This window comes from Cnephaeus nilssonii, assembly GCF_951640355.1.
Source record: "Cnephaeus nilssonii genome assembly, chromosome: 15".
Taxonomy (NCBI): domain Eukaryota; kingdom Metazoa; phylum Chordata; class Mammalia; order Chiroptera; family Vespertilionidae; genus Cnephaeus; species Cnephaeus nilssonii.
This window is the reverse complement of record NC_137086.1, coordinates 57,007,510-57,023,869: the sequence shown is the minus strand read 5'-3', so window position 1 is coordinate 57,023,869 and position 16,360 is coordinate 57,007,510. Positions and strand designations below refer to the sequence as shown.

Here is a 16,360-nt window from a genome sequence, read left to right as displayed (position 1 = left end):
TTATTTTTTTAAATATATATATATATTTTTTTTTTTACAGAGAGGAAGGGAGAGGGATAGAGAGTTAGAAACATCAATGAGAGAGAAACATTGATCAGCCGCTTCCTGCACACCTCCTACTGGGGATGTACCTGCAACCAAGGTACATGCCCCTGACCGGAATTGAACCTGGGACCTTTCAGTCTGCAAGCCAATGCTCTATCCACTGAGCCAAACCAGTTATGGGTTTTATTTTGCTTTGGATAAATAATTTGTATTGGGGTGCAAGCTGCTAGGCAGGCGGACCCCTCCATGGTTTTTTCTTTTCCTCATTCATTCTTTGCTGTGTCTGAGGAGCAGAGAGATCAGTGTCTTTGAGCCAATAGAGACCCCTCTGTGAGAGAGCATCTGAGAGCATGTCCAAGTATCCCTCCTCCCCTCACCCTTCCTACCCTGGCCAAGTGCAGGTGTCACATATGCTGAGTAGTTCCTGTTTGTAAACACGATGGAAAGGTGGAAAGCAGGACTCTCAGTCTCTTAGAGCCAAGGCCACCTCTTAATGTCAGAGATTTTATAACATACTAGAGGCCCAGTGCACAAATTCGTGCTTAGGTGGGGTCTGGCCAGCAGTGGGAGGTTGGCCGGCCAGCCTACCCTGATTGGGGCCTGATCAGGGCCGGGCTGGCTGGGGAAGGGGCTTTGGGTGATTGGATGGCGGACCTTGCTCCCGATTGGGGTTGGGAGGCCAATTGTGGGCAGGGCCGGCCATGGGGAGGGGCTGATGGCGGTGGACTGGCTGGCCCCGCCCCAAATGGGGTGGGGGGTGCTGATTGAGGGCCAGCAGCCTGGGGAAGAGGCCATAGGTGGTTGGCCAGTCAGCCCTGACCCTGATCAGGGTGGGGGCGCTGATCTGGGGTGGGGCCAGGCAGGGGCGGGCGGGGGGGTTTGCAGGAGATTGGCTGGCTGGCCTCGCCCCCTATTGGGGTGGGGGGGCAATCGGGCAGGGCCAGCCCGGGGGGAGGGGCTTTGAGCCTATTGTGGTGGGGCTGGCTGATCCGGGTTGGAGCTGACAGGGCAGGGGGAAGGGAGAGGGCGTTTGGCCAGCAGCCTTGCTCTTCCTCAGGGTGGGAGAGTCCAATCAGGGGCAGGCCAGCAGTCGGGAGGGGCTGCGAGGTTGGCCAGCTGGCCCCACCCCCTGATCGGGCCGATTCACTGGCCACAGTGGGCATCATAGTGACCTGGTCGTTATAGCTGTTATGGTCACTGGCTCTTTATATATATATATATAGATTGTCCAAATGTAATACAAGAAGAACAAAAGAAAGGTGATTTATAATAAAAGAATAGGAATGTTAACTTGTTATGCGGGGCATGGCCACACCAGGTCTGCAGAGACTTGCACCCTGTCTCCCCCCACCGCCCACCCTCCACATGGCAGTTGCAGATGCAGCCTGGATGTCAGTGATCCCTTTTCCAAATGATGACTAGTCCCTGCAAAGTTCCCGACGGGCCACAGGGCCATTGCTGCTCTCTCACCAGCCTCCCCTCTGCCTCCCATTTTCATGGTAATTACAGTCCTGGGAAATTAGGTGGGTGTTCAAGCCAGACAAAATACATGTGTGTATGTAAAATGGAATGGGTTCTGGTCTCAGAAGATCATTGGGGATATGAAACAGTTTCTTCTGGCCCCTAAAGGCCATGGAGCCCCCTAGTTATAGTGACCACCCCAAACAGCCCTACAAATTTGCACTCCAATATAGAGGCTACCATAGAAGTGAAGACAAGTAACAGCACAGAGTAACTTGTTTTAAAGAATTGGCCAATGTGGCTGTGGGTGCTGACTTTGCAGTCTTGGGTCCCAAGGCAGTTTGGAGGCAGAATTCCTCTTCCTTGGACAACCTCAGACTTTGCTCAAAGGCCTTCAACGGACTGGATGAGGCCCACCCTCATTATGGAGGGTCATCTGCTTTGGTCGGAGTCTGCTGATTTAAATTTAATCTCATCTGAAAAATACCTTCCCAGAAACATCTAAAGTGGTGTTAGACCGAATATCTGCGCACCGCGACCTAGCCATGTCGATATGTGAGATTAATATCGAAGCATCTGACAAGGAGGTTGAAGAATGTTCTGTTTCTGTAGTAGGAGCTCAAAGGGTAGTCACCATAAATATCTTCCTGTGTTTTCTCTGAAGCATAATGAGGGTGCAGCGGTCAGACAGTGGGGCGTACACCTGTAAGACGAACATAAACAGTGAAGAGATCGTGTCTGACCCCATCTACGTCGAGGTACAAGGTAAGTGCAGAGGCCCCAGAGCGGCCAGTATTAACTGCTTTGCACATAACACTGCAGCTTGGCAGGCCCATTTATGATTCTGTGCAAAACTTGCAGACCCATAAGCACTGAGATTGTATAACTTCCTTGTCCCGAGGTTATAATGAAATGAATTCACTTCTTAACATTTAGGTCCATCCTAGGCACTAGGACTGAGATAAAAGAGATTTTTTTTTTAAAGATGTATTTTATTGATTTTTTACAGAAAGGAAGGGAGAGGGATAGAGAGTTAGAAACATCAATGAGAGAGAAACATTGATCAGCTGCCTCCTGCACACCCCCCACTGGGGATATGCCCGCAAGCAAGGTACATGCCCTTGACCGGAATCGAACCTGGGACCCTTGAGTCCGCAGGCCGACGCTCTATCCACTCAGCCAAACCGGTTTCAGCAAAAGAGATTATTGGCTTCCTTGTCCTGAGGTTATTTACAATTTTAAAAGTTGATGACTTTTTTTTAGGAAGTAAATGCCTTCTATTACCCGGCTCTCAGTGCTGGCACCAGGTACCACTCCCTGGCCAGGTGACAATTCGCTTGTTACTCAGCATCTATTCTTGTCTTGAGTCTTGGATGGTGAGAGCAGGGAGGGGGGTGGTTTTCCTGGAAGGGTCAGCAGCTCGGTCTGGGACTCCTTTCAGGGCCCTTGCGTTGGTCAGGTGTTTGGTTCAGTGCAGTCCTGTGACATGACAAGGCATGAGATGGGTTCAGTGGGGCTGAGAAGCGAGACGTGAGATGAGGAGAAGGCAGTCTCTACCCTGGAGGCACTTGAACTCCAGTGGGGAGTGTGAGCTGATGCACAGGTGAGCCGGGCCAGGTGAGCCCAGGTCCCTGGGTCTCCGGGTGTGCATGCCTGGTTCGGCAGTGGCAGGGCCTGGCAAGAAAGGCTTCAAGGAGGAAGCATCTTTATTGTCACCACCCCAGTGGTCGCTCCCCACCCCCCAGGTGCTGCCCTCTGAGATCCCTGCATCCTCGCCTAGCTCTCTGAGGTTCCCATCAGCAGACCATCAGAACACCTTTCTTTCCTACTTTCTCCTGACCCTCCTCACCCCAGGCTGTAGAGCAGGTGATTAGCTTTCTAGGGACTTTTAACGGGAAACATCTTCCCCTAAAAGGCTCTTCTACTACCCATTCTTTTGCCAACAGGAGCCTGATGCCCACTAATGCTGCAGGCCGCCTGGGTGAGGCAGGCCCTCAGGAGTCTCTTTCATAGCTTCGTTCTTGGGTCCATCCCAGACTGGACAAGCTAGTTTGTGTCAGCATGAGTTGGAGGCGGGGCCTCCGCATTGGGGGGAGGGGGAAAAGAGTCCTACATTTGCTGTTTATCTGGGAAAAATATTTAGAGGACCTTTTACTTGTCAGGATCTCAGAAAAATGCCCAGGCCAGAGACATGTTAGGTCCAAATGGAGTTTTACAAAACTCTGAAGCAGGAAAAAAGTTTTGCCTTTACCATTCCCACATCATTCCTGTTGGGACCAGTAGTGTAAGTTCAAAGTCCCAAAAGAACACAGTGTAAATATGTGAGGACAGTTAGCTTCAGCTGATAAGTTTTTGACACACGCCCCAAATAAGTGAGCTATTTGGGTTCCTCTGAGACATTCCTGAAGTGCCCTTCGTTATTACGGCCTTAATCCTGGAACTACAATTGGAGAACTTGGCTGTGACTGTAACTGTGTCTACAGTGTTTTTCTGAGACTGCGTTTAGCCCTATACTCATGCACAGATTTTAAAATTCCTGACACCCATCTCAAAGCCTCACACACAGTCGATTGTCCTGAAAAGCAGGCAGACCTGTTGCGTGGCGTGGTTTTTACTGTTTACTTTGGTGAGGAAGACTGAAAACCTGCCAGCCGGCCGCAGTGAGCTGGAGCTGGACTGGAGATCAGCCTGTTCTCTTTCGCACCCAACTTTCAGGGAAGAACTGGCCTTTCGGACCTGAGATGGCGTAGAAGGAAATCTCCTGTGACCACGTTCTAGTAGGCTGTGTCTTTGCTTGTGGATTTGAAACATTCCTTCCCTTAACTCTTCCTCGGCAGGACTTCCTTACTTCACCAGGGAGCCCGAGAGCATGAACGTCACCAGAAACACCGCCTTCAACCTCACCTGTCAGGCCGTGGGCCCGCCGGAGCCCGTCGGCATTGTCTGGTTTCAGAACAGCAGCCGCGTGAGTGAACAGCCAGAAAGATCCCCGTCTGTGCTAACTGTCCCTGGTGAGTCTGTGCCGATTTCTTTGCTTCCTCTCTAGTAGTGGGAGGGAGCACACGTTTGCTGAGCACTGCCATGCTCCAGGAGGAGGAAGACCAGTGTGGCAGCCGGCGGCGGGCAGAGGGGTGGGCAGGAGGCAGGCAGGGGCAGGCAGGAGTCTCAGGGGGGAGAGTCCCCAGGTCAGGGGTGGGAAGTGGCTGAGTTCACTGTGAGGGTGTCCGTGGTTCAGGGGGGGAAGCTGGCGAATGCCCCAGGCAGGGCAGTGAAGCCTGTCTCCCACAGCAGCTGTGGCCTCACTGGATGGCCGGTCTGGCACCCCAGGAACCACTGATGTGAAGACTCAGTGAGGTTTGACAGCCGCTGGCGTTAGCACCATCTGTGTGATGCTGACATCAGACTTTGCTTTGCCATGGGTCATGGGGGTTGTGGGCAGAGTGAGTCATCGTGGCATTGTGACTGCATTGGCGGTCAGGGGTCACCTTGATTTCCATATGAATGGAAGTGCCCGACTTTGTCCCAGTCGTTCTGACCATGTTCTAGAGTCAGCACCGTTGGTGTTCCTGTGCCGGGAAAGCCAGCGGGCTCCTCTCTGCTCCTCCCATTGTGTCGTCCTTCAGCAACATCTGGCCAGGGAGCCCTGCTGTGGGGAGGAGAACCTTTCCTCTGTCCTCAATAGTAATCTGGTCTAATAATCAAATAGTCATGAGGCTGGTTAGCAAAAGAATATGACCAAGTTTAATACATACATATGTACTAATGGCCCGGTGCATGAAATTTGTGCACTCGGGGTGGGGGGGCAGGGAGGTCCCCCAGCCTGGCCTGTGGCCTGTCACAGTGCAGGAGCCCCATGATCCAAGAGGTAGGCTTCACCCACCCATCTGGGGCTCCTTGATGGATTGCCCCAAAGAGGTAGGCCAGAGCCGGGGGAGGCCTGCAGACCCCTGGACTGGGCCGTGGCAGAGGCCTGCGGACCTCAGGGTGCCTGTGGACCCCTGGGCCGGTGCAGGGGGTAGGATTGTAGCCTGCTGATCGGTCGTTATGTGATGGTGTCCTGACCAATTTGCATATTGGACTAGAGGCCTGGTGCATGAAATTCGTGCATGGGGGGGGGCCCTCAGCCCAACCTGCACCCTCTTCCTGGGATCGGGCCTAAACTGGCAGTTGTACAATCTGGGACCACTGGCTCCTAACTACTCACCTGCCTGCCTGCCTGATCACCCATAACTGCCCCCCCTGCCAGCATGATCACCCCTAACCACCTCTGCCTGCCAGCCTGATCGCCCCTAACTTCCCCCTCTGCTGACCTGGTCACCCCCAACTTCCCCCCCCTGCTGGCCTGGTAGCCCCCAACTGCCCCCCCCCACTGGCCTGGTAGCCCCCAACTGCCCCCCCACTGGCTTGGTTGCCCCCAACTGCCCCCTGCTGGCCTGGTAGCCCCCAACTGCCACCCCCTCCCCCCGCCGGCCTGGTTGCCTGGTTGCCCCACGCAGCCTGCTGTTCAGTCATTTTGTCGTCCCTCACTAAGCCCCCTGCCGGCCTGGTCACCCCATGCAGCCTGCTGTTTGGTCGTTACTGTGAGGGCATCCTGACCAATTTGCATATTACCCTTTTATTAGTATTGATGGGAACCGGCATGCATGAGAGCCAGAGTCCCCATGCAGGAGATTCCGAGACAGAAAGGGAACACAGGTATATAGACATCATGAGCCAGGGGCGAGGTGAGGTGCCTTGGGGGCTTCAGAGGGCCATTGCAAGGAGAGCACATGTTCAGGAAAGAGAAGTTTGTCCTGGCATATACTAGTAGATAGGTCAGAAGAGGTTGTCTCTGATTGTCTCCTCTTATGAGCAAGGCCCCTAAGTCAAGTTTTCTAGGTAGTGAAGGGTGGGGCAGAAGTTTCTTTTGAGCCCACTGCTAAAGTTGCCTTTAGCTCAGAACAATCTGCGTACCCAAAAGCACACCTCGGGGTGACTCGTTCTGAAACCCCCATCCCCTAATGCAGTGGTCAGCAAACTCATTCATTAGTCAACAGAGCAGCAAACCGCAGCTCTCGAGCCACATGTGACTCGCAAGCCGTAGTTTGCTGACCACTGCCCTAATCCTTCCTTTCTTCATGCATTCGGGACTTCTGTGTGCAGAGGGTGTTCCAGACCCTGAGGACGTGGTGGGTGCATCTTCGCACCTCACTGCTCCTTCTCTGCCTGTGGTAGGAGTTCTGAAAGTGTGGCGCCCTCGTGCTCAGTTCCAGACCCACTGAGATTGCCCTGAGAGATGTTTCCGCGGGGCCCCTGGCTTTAGCACCATCCGTGTGATGGGGACCTCAGACTTTGCTTCTCCAGCCCAGACCTCTCTCCTGAGCTTCAAGCTCATGTAGCCAACTGTCTCCTTGACATGTCCACTTGCTGGCTATGTAGGCATCTTAAAATGAAATTCTTGATCTTTCCCCAGATTTGTTCCGCTCCGAATTTCTCATCTTAGTAAGTGATACCACCATTTGCCAGTCCTTCCTTTTTCTCATTTTTCACGTGAATGCATCAGCAAGTTGCATCAGTTTTCCTTCTAAGGTACATCCAAAATTGTCTTTTCATTGTCCCTGCTGCAGTGTCCTGGTCATGTCACCGCCAGCCTTTGCCAGCTCCACTGCAGAGGCTTCCAAGCTGGTCTCATTGCTTCAGCCTTGTCCTCACTCTAATCCTTCCTCCTCGTGGCAGACCCTGTCACTTGCCTGCTGGAGATCCTTCAATGACTTCATGTTGTCTTAGCCGGTTGCCCCGAGTCCTTCTTGCCTCCACCCAACACTGCAACCCATCCCCATCCCACTCTCTTCTCTGCTGTGTAAGCACCAGTCACACTGGTTGCCTTTCATTTCCTCCTTCTTGCCTCAGGACCTTTGCACTGTCTCTTGTCTGCCAGGGTTCTTCCATCTGCCCTTTGGTCCCTGACACAACTCAAATATCATTTCTTCAGGGAAGCCTCCCCTGGTCACTCTTCACTTTTAGGTTTTTGCCACTTTCTTCTTGACTCCCAATCACGAATTATTGTGGACTTCCTTGCACAATAAGAAAGTACTTGTCAGTCTATAAGGACCCTGTTTACTTATGATGTCTTCTTAGAGAATATGCTCAGTAAGGACAAGGTCTGGATCTCTCCCAAGGCAGTGCCTGACCCATAGTAGTAGTCACTAATATTCATGGCAAGAATGGATCAGCAAGTGAATGCCAGCCCCTAGGTGTTGTCTCTGAATCACTTTTCTAACTCCTGACTCCACCAGGAGTATTACGGCTTTCTCTGTCTTCTACGGCTGGGCAGTAGTGCATTATTTTTTACTGCTGACAGTGCTCTCTTGTATGAAGGTGCTACACTGTGTTATTATCCATTTGTTTGTTGAACATTTGGGATGTTTATGGCTGTTGGCTATTGTGAATAAAGCAGCTATGAATATTTATGTGCAAGTCTCTTGGGGAACATATATTTTTATTTCCCTTGGATAAATAGCTGGGAGAGCAATGGCTGAGTTGTATGTAGGCATATGTTTAACTTTTAAAGAAACCAAGACTGCCCTAGTTGGTTTGGCTCAGTGGATAGAGCGTCAGCCTGAGGACTGAAGGGTACCAGGTTCAGTTCTGGTCAAGGGCACATGCCCAGGTTGTGGCCTCAATCCCCAGTAGGGGAGTGCAGGAGGCGGCTGAGCAATGATTCTCTCTCATCATTGATGTTTCTATCTCTTTTTCCCTCTCTAAAATCAATAAAAATATTTAATAAAGAAACCAGGACTCTATTTTCCGAAGGATGTACCGTGGTGCATTCCCCACTTTCTGGTTGCTCCATCCACATCCTCCCATCACTTGATAGGGTTCGTCTTTTCACTTTTAGACCTTCTAATGGATGTGAAATGGTAGATTATTGTGTTTTCATTTGCACTTCATTCCTCTGATGTCTACTTTTGGACTGGACTTAGAAAAGACCTTTGTGCTTATCCTTTTTGGTGAAGTGCAACTTTGGGTCTTTTTCCTATTTCCATATACATCTTAGAATCAGCTTGACATTTTTAAAAAAATATTTTTATTGATTTTTTTACAGAGAGGAAGGGAGAGGGATAGAGAGTTAAAAACATTGATGAGAGAGAAACGTCCATCAGTTGCCTACTGCACACCCTCTACTAGGGATGTGCCTGCAACCAAGGTACATGCCCTTGACCAGAATTGAACCTGGGACCCTTCAGTCTGCAAGCCGATGCTGGATAGACCACTAAGCCAAATTGATTAAAGGCCAGCTTGACATTTTTTACAAAAATTCTGCTGTGATTTTTACTTGCAATTGTATTGAATTTATAGATCAATTTAGGGGAAGATGACATTTTACTAATATTGAGATTTTCAATTCATGAACACAGTCTGTCCATTTACTGGTATTTAGGTCTTTAATTCTCTCAGTGTTTTGTTTTTGTTTGTTTTTGGGTTTTTTATGGTTTTGGGGGTAGAGATCTTAATGTCATTTGTAAAATTTATTTTTAAATATTTTCTGGTTTTGATGCTGATAAGTAGCCTATTAGATTTCATTTCCCATTTGTTCGCTATTAATATATAGAAAATAAATGGACTTTCGTGTGTTGATCTTATACTTACAACTTTGATACATTCACTTATTAGTTCTGCGTTTTTGTTATTGTAGAATCCTTGGATTTTCTAGAGAGACCTGCCAATAGACATAGTTTTACTTCTACTTTCCCAGTCCTTACCCATTTATCTCTATGGCTTATTTCCTGTTTCTCTGGCCAGGACCTCCCCAGCATGTACTGCGTGGAAGTGGTTGCAGTGGACATTTCTGCTCCCCATGACTGAGTGATGTTAACTGCGGGTAGATGCCCTTCATTTGGGCCAAAGAAATTTCCTCCTATTACCAGTTGGCTGCAAAAAAAAAATTGATTGATTAATTGATTGATTTTAGGTGAGGGACTGGTGGGGGGAGAGATCTATTTGTTGTTCCACTTATTTATGCATTCATTAGTTGATTCTTGTATTTTGTATGTGCCCTGACTGGGAATCGAACCCTCAACACACAAAAGTCCAAGTAGCTCTAACCAACTGAGCTACCTGACCAGGGCATAAAAATTTTATTTTTATCATGAAGGGTGTCAGATTTTGTCAAGTTTGTTTTCTGTCTGCATCTACTGCTTGTATGGTTTTTCTTTGTTACTCTCTCAGTATAGTAAATTACATTGATTTGCTTTTCAAATGTCAGTTTTGCATTCCTGGGATAAATTCTACCTGGTCTTGATGTATTTTGGTGGATTTGAAGTTGTGTGAATGATTTTCAAATTTTTGTTTTTTTCTGTTTCACCCCCAATCTGGGGTAACACTGACTGGATAGACTGCTGTTACTTCTGATGCTTACTTCGTAGAGTGAATGCACTCTCCACAGGCACAGGGTCAAGTCCTCCACAAGACTACCCTCACTTTACATGCCAGCCACAAGTTTGGGGTGACAGTGGTGTCCCCAGGCCCGCTGCACTTACTGCTGATGGGTTATAAATGTGGAAATTCCTATGAACACCTCCAGTTGGGTAATTTGCTAGAACAGCCCAGTGTTAATGTATGAAAACATTCAAACTTGTAAACAATTTTTGTGAGTTTATTTGAGCCCATCTGTCAACAATTGCCGGGAAGCAAAATCTCAAGATACTGGGATAATGCTCCCAATGGTGGTTTCTCACCTATTTTTATAAATTACCATCAAAGGTGGATATGTAAGTGGGTTGCATTAAATCCATTGGTGATAGGTTAGGGAGGTGGGAGAAAGCAAAGAGGGGAAACCTCTGGGATTTGGATAAAAAGTAAAATGATAGACACGTGCTTCTTTTACATAGTTAACAGTCAACAATTAACATGATAACAATAACAATGAGGGAATTTGTGGTCTCCGCCCTGGCACCATTTGTTGTGCTCTTCGGGGTCTGGAAAAAGGGAAGTTACAAGTTACCCTGACATTCCACAGGTATGTTGTTATCTTAGATGCAAAAAGACAATAGGCTCGGTAAAGATTGAAGTTGATCTTTGTCAGGGCAGCTACTGGCCTAGGACATGACTACCAACTATTAACTGCTTTTTAATTAAAGGTTTTAATTTCAGACCATCCTTTGCAGTTACTTTAGGTCTCTGAGATTACAAGTCCGCCTTGCAGGCCTTCCCTGAGTTAGTTCAGTTAGCATGTGGCCTTTTTTTGTCCACACCAGAGAACTCAGAAAGTGCTAAACTAACCAATACAGTCTTATTACCAAGGGTGCACAGGAGGTGAGGCCCGGGAGGGTCCTCATGGAACTAAGGTGTGTCTCCCCCCGGGCACTTCTGTGTATTCACCTAACAGGAAACTGTCCTAAGCTTCAGGGTCCAGTGATTTTGTTGGGGTTTCGTCACATGGGCACAACTGGTGAAACCATTGGCCGTGTGACTGAAGTTTCCAGACCTCCCTCTGCTCCTTAGAGGCTGGAGGTTGGGCTGAGATTCCCAGCCCTCTGGTCAAGTGGTCAGTCATTCTGGTGACCAGCCCCCATCCTGAAGCTATCTAGGGACCCCAGCATGTGTCACCACTCCTGTCAGGAAATTCTAAGCAATGAAAGCCAGTCGAATTCTTTATTGTAAAAAATGCCTATTCAGGAAATTGGTTTATGAGTTGTTTTTGTAATGCCAGTTTAGGTATGTGGGTTTGTTTACCTCATAAAACTAGTTAGGACTGCTCCCCCTCCTCTCTTTTCTGAAAGCATTTAGTCACATTGGTATTACTTTGAGAAAACAATTCCTAAGGTTCAGTGGAGGCTGTAACCTCCTGTGTTTTGGGCACTGTTTCTGTAATGCAAGCCATCGGTTAGTATATTGATTAATGTTGAGTCTGAGGCGCATTGAAATCCCCAGGTCTTTTTTCTCATTAAATTGCTACAAAGCCAAAGCTCTCCAGCTCCTTGCCTATTTGTCTTTGAAATCGCATCCTTTACCCTTATAAAAGTTTAACCCATTGTCCCAGCCTACTGAGCCCATTTCCAGCCTTCATTCATTGGATTAGCAGATTTTCTCTCTGCTTCGTGCCAACTGCCGTTTTGTTGCTGATGGAAATCTAGATTCTGATCTAACCAAGAGCTAAGCCAGAGGCCTGTTAATAAAGGCAGCCTCTGAGTTGACCTCAGTTCATTCATCCAGTTCTCTTGGCTACTGTTCAACCCATGGTAACTCTGCTGACTTTTATTTTCTCCATTTATTTCTCCATCTTGTGTTCTGAGACATTCCTTGATACATCAGTCTAGTAACTGTCACAGAAAGACTGGAAATCAGTTTGGAATTCATTTTGAAATCAGGCCTGACTTATTGGTGGTGAGCTGAACTCCTGGATAAGATAGTTTTCGGCATCCCTATAGGCACCAACTTAATACCCTCTTTAAAAAAAAAAAAAAAAAAAAAAAAAACTTTATTGTTGAAGTATTACATATGTCCCCCTTTTTTCTCCATTGACCCTTTCTAGCATGTCCCTGTACCCCGCACCAGGCCTTCACCACCCTATTGTCTGTGTCCATGGGTTATGCATATATGCATACTAGGTCTTTGGTGGATTTCTTCCCACCCACCCTACTATCCCCACCTTCCCTTTGAGATTTGACAGTCTGTTCCATGCTTCTATGTCTCTGGATCTTTTTTGTTCATTGGATTCCACATATGAGTGAGATCATGTGATACTTGTCTTTCTCTAAGTGGCTTATTTTACTTAGTATAATACTCTCCATGTCCCTCCATGCGGTCTCAAAGGGGAAGTGATATTAAGTTTTACTGTGGATTTCCATCTCTCAGTGATTCGGTACTTACCAGAATCAATCTCATTTTCCTTTTGAAAATAGGTCAGACTCTGTCCATCTCTGTTTATGTAGAACTTTTCTTCTTCTCTATGTTTTCACAGAAATTAGATGTGTGTTTCTGTAATAACATCTGCATATTATCTTAACACCGAAGGCCACATGTAATTTGTCTCAGCTCAGAGGTATGATTTATTTCCAAGTGGCTAGATACATCCTCACTACTGCCACCTATTTGGGGTTTCAGGTTCTTTGCAATCTTTATTTACTTTCTCTAATTTTATTACCCCCCCCCCCACCCCACCCCTTCTTTGGTACAGAAGACTGGTGCAAAATAGGAACTGAGAAGTTTATATCGTAATAATGTGCTTTTCAAAATAACCTTTATGGGTAATTGTGATTGCATGAAGCTACACCTGTGATAAATCTACATAGAGCCGTGCGTGTGAGAACAGGAACCCAGGTGTAATGGGTGAAATCTGAATACGCTCTGTGGCTGGTACCAGGGTCCATTTCCTGGTTTTGGCCGTAGACTCTAGTTATGTGAACTGTTCATACGGGGGACATAGGCTGAAGGAAACAGAATTTTCCCTGTATACTTTTTTTTTAATGTTTTTATTGATTTTTAGAGAGAGAGGAAGGGAGAGGGATAGAGTGATAGAAACATCAATGAAAAAGAAATTGCATGCCCGCTACTGGGGATCAAGCCTGCAACCTGGGCTGGTGCCCTGACCAGGAATCAAAATGGTGACCTCTTGGTTCCTGGATAGATGCTCAACCACTGAGGCATACCAGCCAGGCTCCCTATATATTTCTCTACATCTTTCTGTGATCTATAATTAATTCAAAGTAAGATGATTTTTAAAGCTTTAGTTTGCATAACTATTAAATTATTTTGTGTTAAAATGTAGAAAATTCAGAGAAGTATTTTTACAGCTTATTACACAATTACAATGAAAACATTGATTGTATTTCCTTCCTAATTTTTTTCTATAAGTATATGTGTGTATATATATATATGTGATTTTCCTTTAAGTGAGGATGATAATACTTATGCAGATTAATTCCAGCCCTTTTATTACACAAATAATATGTGAACACATATTCACTGTAAAACATTCAAACCATAGATATACAGCAAAATGTGAAAATCTCCCTTTTTTCTCTATACTTTCACCGCCCTATGCAATGGAATCTACTGTCAACCTTCGGTTTACCTGCTCTCAGGCTCTTCCCAGTTCTTAAAATATCCTCATATATGTGCATATACACAAATGGGATACACACATTCATGGCCAAGCCACGTAGCTCTTTCTGAATGTTGGTACTCAAGGGCCTGTCTCATTTGTGACAGTTGCCACAGTGAGTGTTTGGACCGTAATTCACGTAACCATCCCCTTGTTGATGAACATGTAGGTTGTTTTAATTTTTTTCTGTTGCTTATGTAGACATCTTTGTACCCGTATGTGTTTCTTCTCTGAAAAGCTTGCTGGACACTCCGACCTTGTCTTTGCAGTCAGAGCGCCTCTTCATAACTCTTGTACCTCCCACCACATAGTGCAGAACCATCTGCGTGTTATGAACCGGTGTGATTATCATATATTAATTATTAATTAGCTTAGCCCCATCACCCCACACAGTGCCTGGCATAAGAGAACTGTGTGACTGAATGAATGAATTACTGAACAAACAATGAATGGCAAACACTCCCATGTCTTAGGTCCCTTCACTGGAACAAAGAGACACAGTGATAGTAAAGTAACTTGCATTAGTATAATTAATTTTGCGACTTAGTCTTATCTCTTTTCTCATATATCTCTAGCCAGTTCTGTGAAATTAAAATATATTTTTGCTTTTCTTTAAAATATATTTTTATTGATATCAGAGAAAGGGAGAGGAAGAGAGAGATAGAAACAGCAATGATGAGAGAGAATCATTGATCAGTTGCCTCCTGCACGCTTTCTACCCTGGAACAAGCCCACAACCCAGGCATGTGCCCTGACCTGGAATCCAACCGTGACCCACTGAGCCACACCGTGCCGGGCAGCAGTGTTTTTTACATCCATTTTGTAGACGCAGAGGGAGAAAGGGCCCATGGTGCAGGCTTCTGACACAGGACTTGTGCTGGGCCATCAGTCAGACCCAGTCAGCCACTCGGGCTGTGCCCAAGCACCTGAATTTTGTAATGTTGGACAAGAATGACATAGAACATTATCCTTACTTATTCCTGGTTTTTATTTTGAGGACCTTTGGTGTGGTACCTGAGTCCTCCCAGTAGTTCAGGCCTTTCAGACCTGAGATGCCTTTGGAGATTACACGCTGATGTAAAGCCGGGTGTTTGCAGGGAGACGCAGTTCTGTCTTATTTTTTTTAATTATTTATTGTTGAAAGTATTACACATGTCTCCTTTTTCCCCCCACAGTCTGTCTTGAAATTAGCCCCCAAGTAAACCTTTCTGATCCCTGACTAAGAGAATTCTGCGACCTATGGAAGTGCTTGAAGAGCCCTGATGGTGGAGGCTGCTCTGAGCAAGCACATTTATGAACAGGAAGGTCACACGCCTTGTCCCTTTGATACCAATATACCAGTTTTTTCTCTAGTGATGTAAGAGCTATCTTTAAGAGACAAGGGCAAAGAAAGCCTTTGTCTACAGGACGTTATTCTGAGGCTACAAGCCAGTCTCAAAGGATTCTACGCTGTAGGATTCAATTTCTATATCAGCCTCAGAATGACCCGGTTATAGTGATGGCAGACAGACGCTCTTGCCAGGGTTAGTTGGAGGAGCATGTTTCTAAAAGGAGTGGCAGGAATGAGCTGCTTTTTGGTAATGGAACAGTCCTGTCTCTGTACACAACCTGTGATAAAATTGCATAGAGCCATACACTCCTCCCTCCCCAAACAAAACGAAAACTGGCGGAATCTGAATCAGGCCTGTATTTTAGTTCATGGTATTGCACCAAGTCAATTTCCTGGTTTGGGTCAGAGTCCCTTGATTATGTAAGATCTTATCAGCAGGGGAAGCTGAGTGAAGGGTGGACCGGAACTCTGTACTATTTCTGTAATTTCTTATGAATTGAAAATTATTTCAAAACAAAGGGTTTGTGTGATTTTTTTGGTCTTTTTTTAAAGAACCACTTTGTTAGGGGCAGAATTCAATCCTCCACACCCCCAAATAGCAGGACTGTAAAAAGCATTTGATGCATGATATATTGATTATAGACTAGAGGTTCGGTTCCCCAGCTGTGACATAGAGACTAATGCCACTTCACTGCCATGTGTCCCTAGGCAAGCTACTCCACAGCTTCATATAAAGTAGGGGTAATATATGTCTACTTCATGGACCATTTATGGGGATCCAGTGAAATAATGAACGAAAAGTCCTTGGTACAGAAGCAGCCTACAGGAAGGACTCAAATGTGACCCAATATAAATGTTACATGCAGTAGTTCCTAACTCACTGTCAATTGTGAGCTACCTTCCTAAGAAGAGTGGTGGACTAATGCTGATCCTCCTGTTTTTAAATACTCGTTTTATATTTAAATCTACATTTAGAAAACAGCTAAGCTAGTTTTTGTTTCAGTTAAGTGGGTATACTTAGCAATTAATAGTCATTGTAAACAACAGTAATGTTACTGAACTCAAGGGGTTTGACCAAACTTGGGGTACTGTTATAGGCACCTCTCACCAACACCAGAGAGGTGTTATCAGAAAGGACATCCCCTCGAGTCAGTGGGAGAGGGCTGTTCCCAACCTCGATCCTTGCCTTCTCACATAAATGATTTTATACGAGAGTCCTTGACTCTGTTGTGAAAAGCCAATTTATTAAAGCATGCATCTTTATTGAAAAAGCAAAGCAAGCAAACCTGACTTTGAATACAGACGGCTCTCAGCTAATCTGAAGAGCGGTTGGGTGGGGGTCTGAGGGGTTATGTACCTCCCTGTCTATAGGTCTCAGAATCTCTCTGCTGACTATGCTGACTATTTTGATACGGATTAATTCTCAAGGTCCGCCCCCC

At 46.4% G+C, this 16,360-nt stretch overlaps 1 protein-coding gene across 1 annotated transcript in view; it reads left to right on the top strand.

Annotated features, from left to right (window-relative positions):
- The window catches only part of MERTK (MER proto-oncogene, tyrosine kinase), a 108,676-nt gene that overhangs the window by 33,244 nt on the left and 59,072 nt on the right, over window positions 1-16,360 (top strand). Inside the window, exons 3-4 of the mRNA XM_079791743.1 lie at window positions 2,171-2,271; window positions 4,344-4,517. Of these exons, the coding sequence (XP_079647869.1) occupies window positions 2,171-2,271; window positions 4,344-4,517 (275 nt within the window). The remainder of the gene's footprint in view (window positions 1-2,170; window positions 2,272-4,343; window positions 4,518-16,360) is intronic.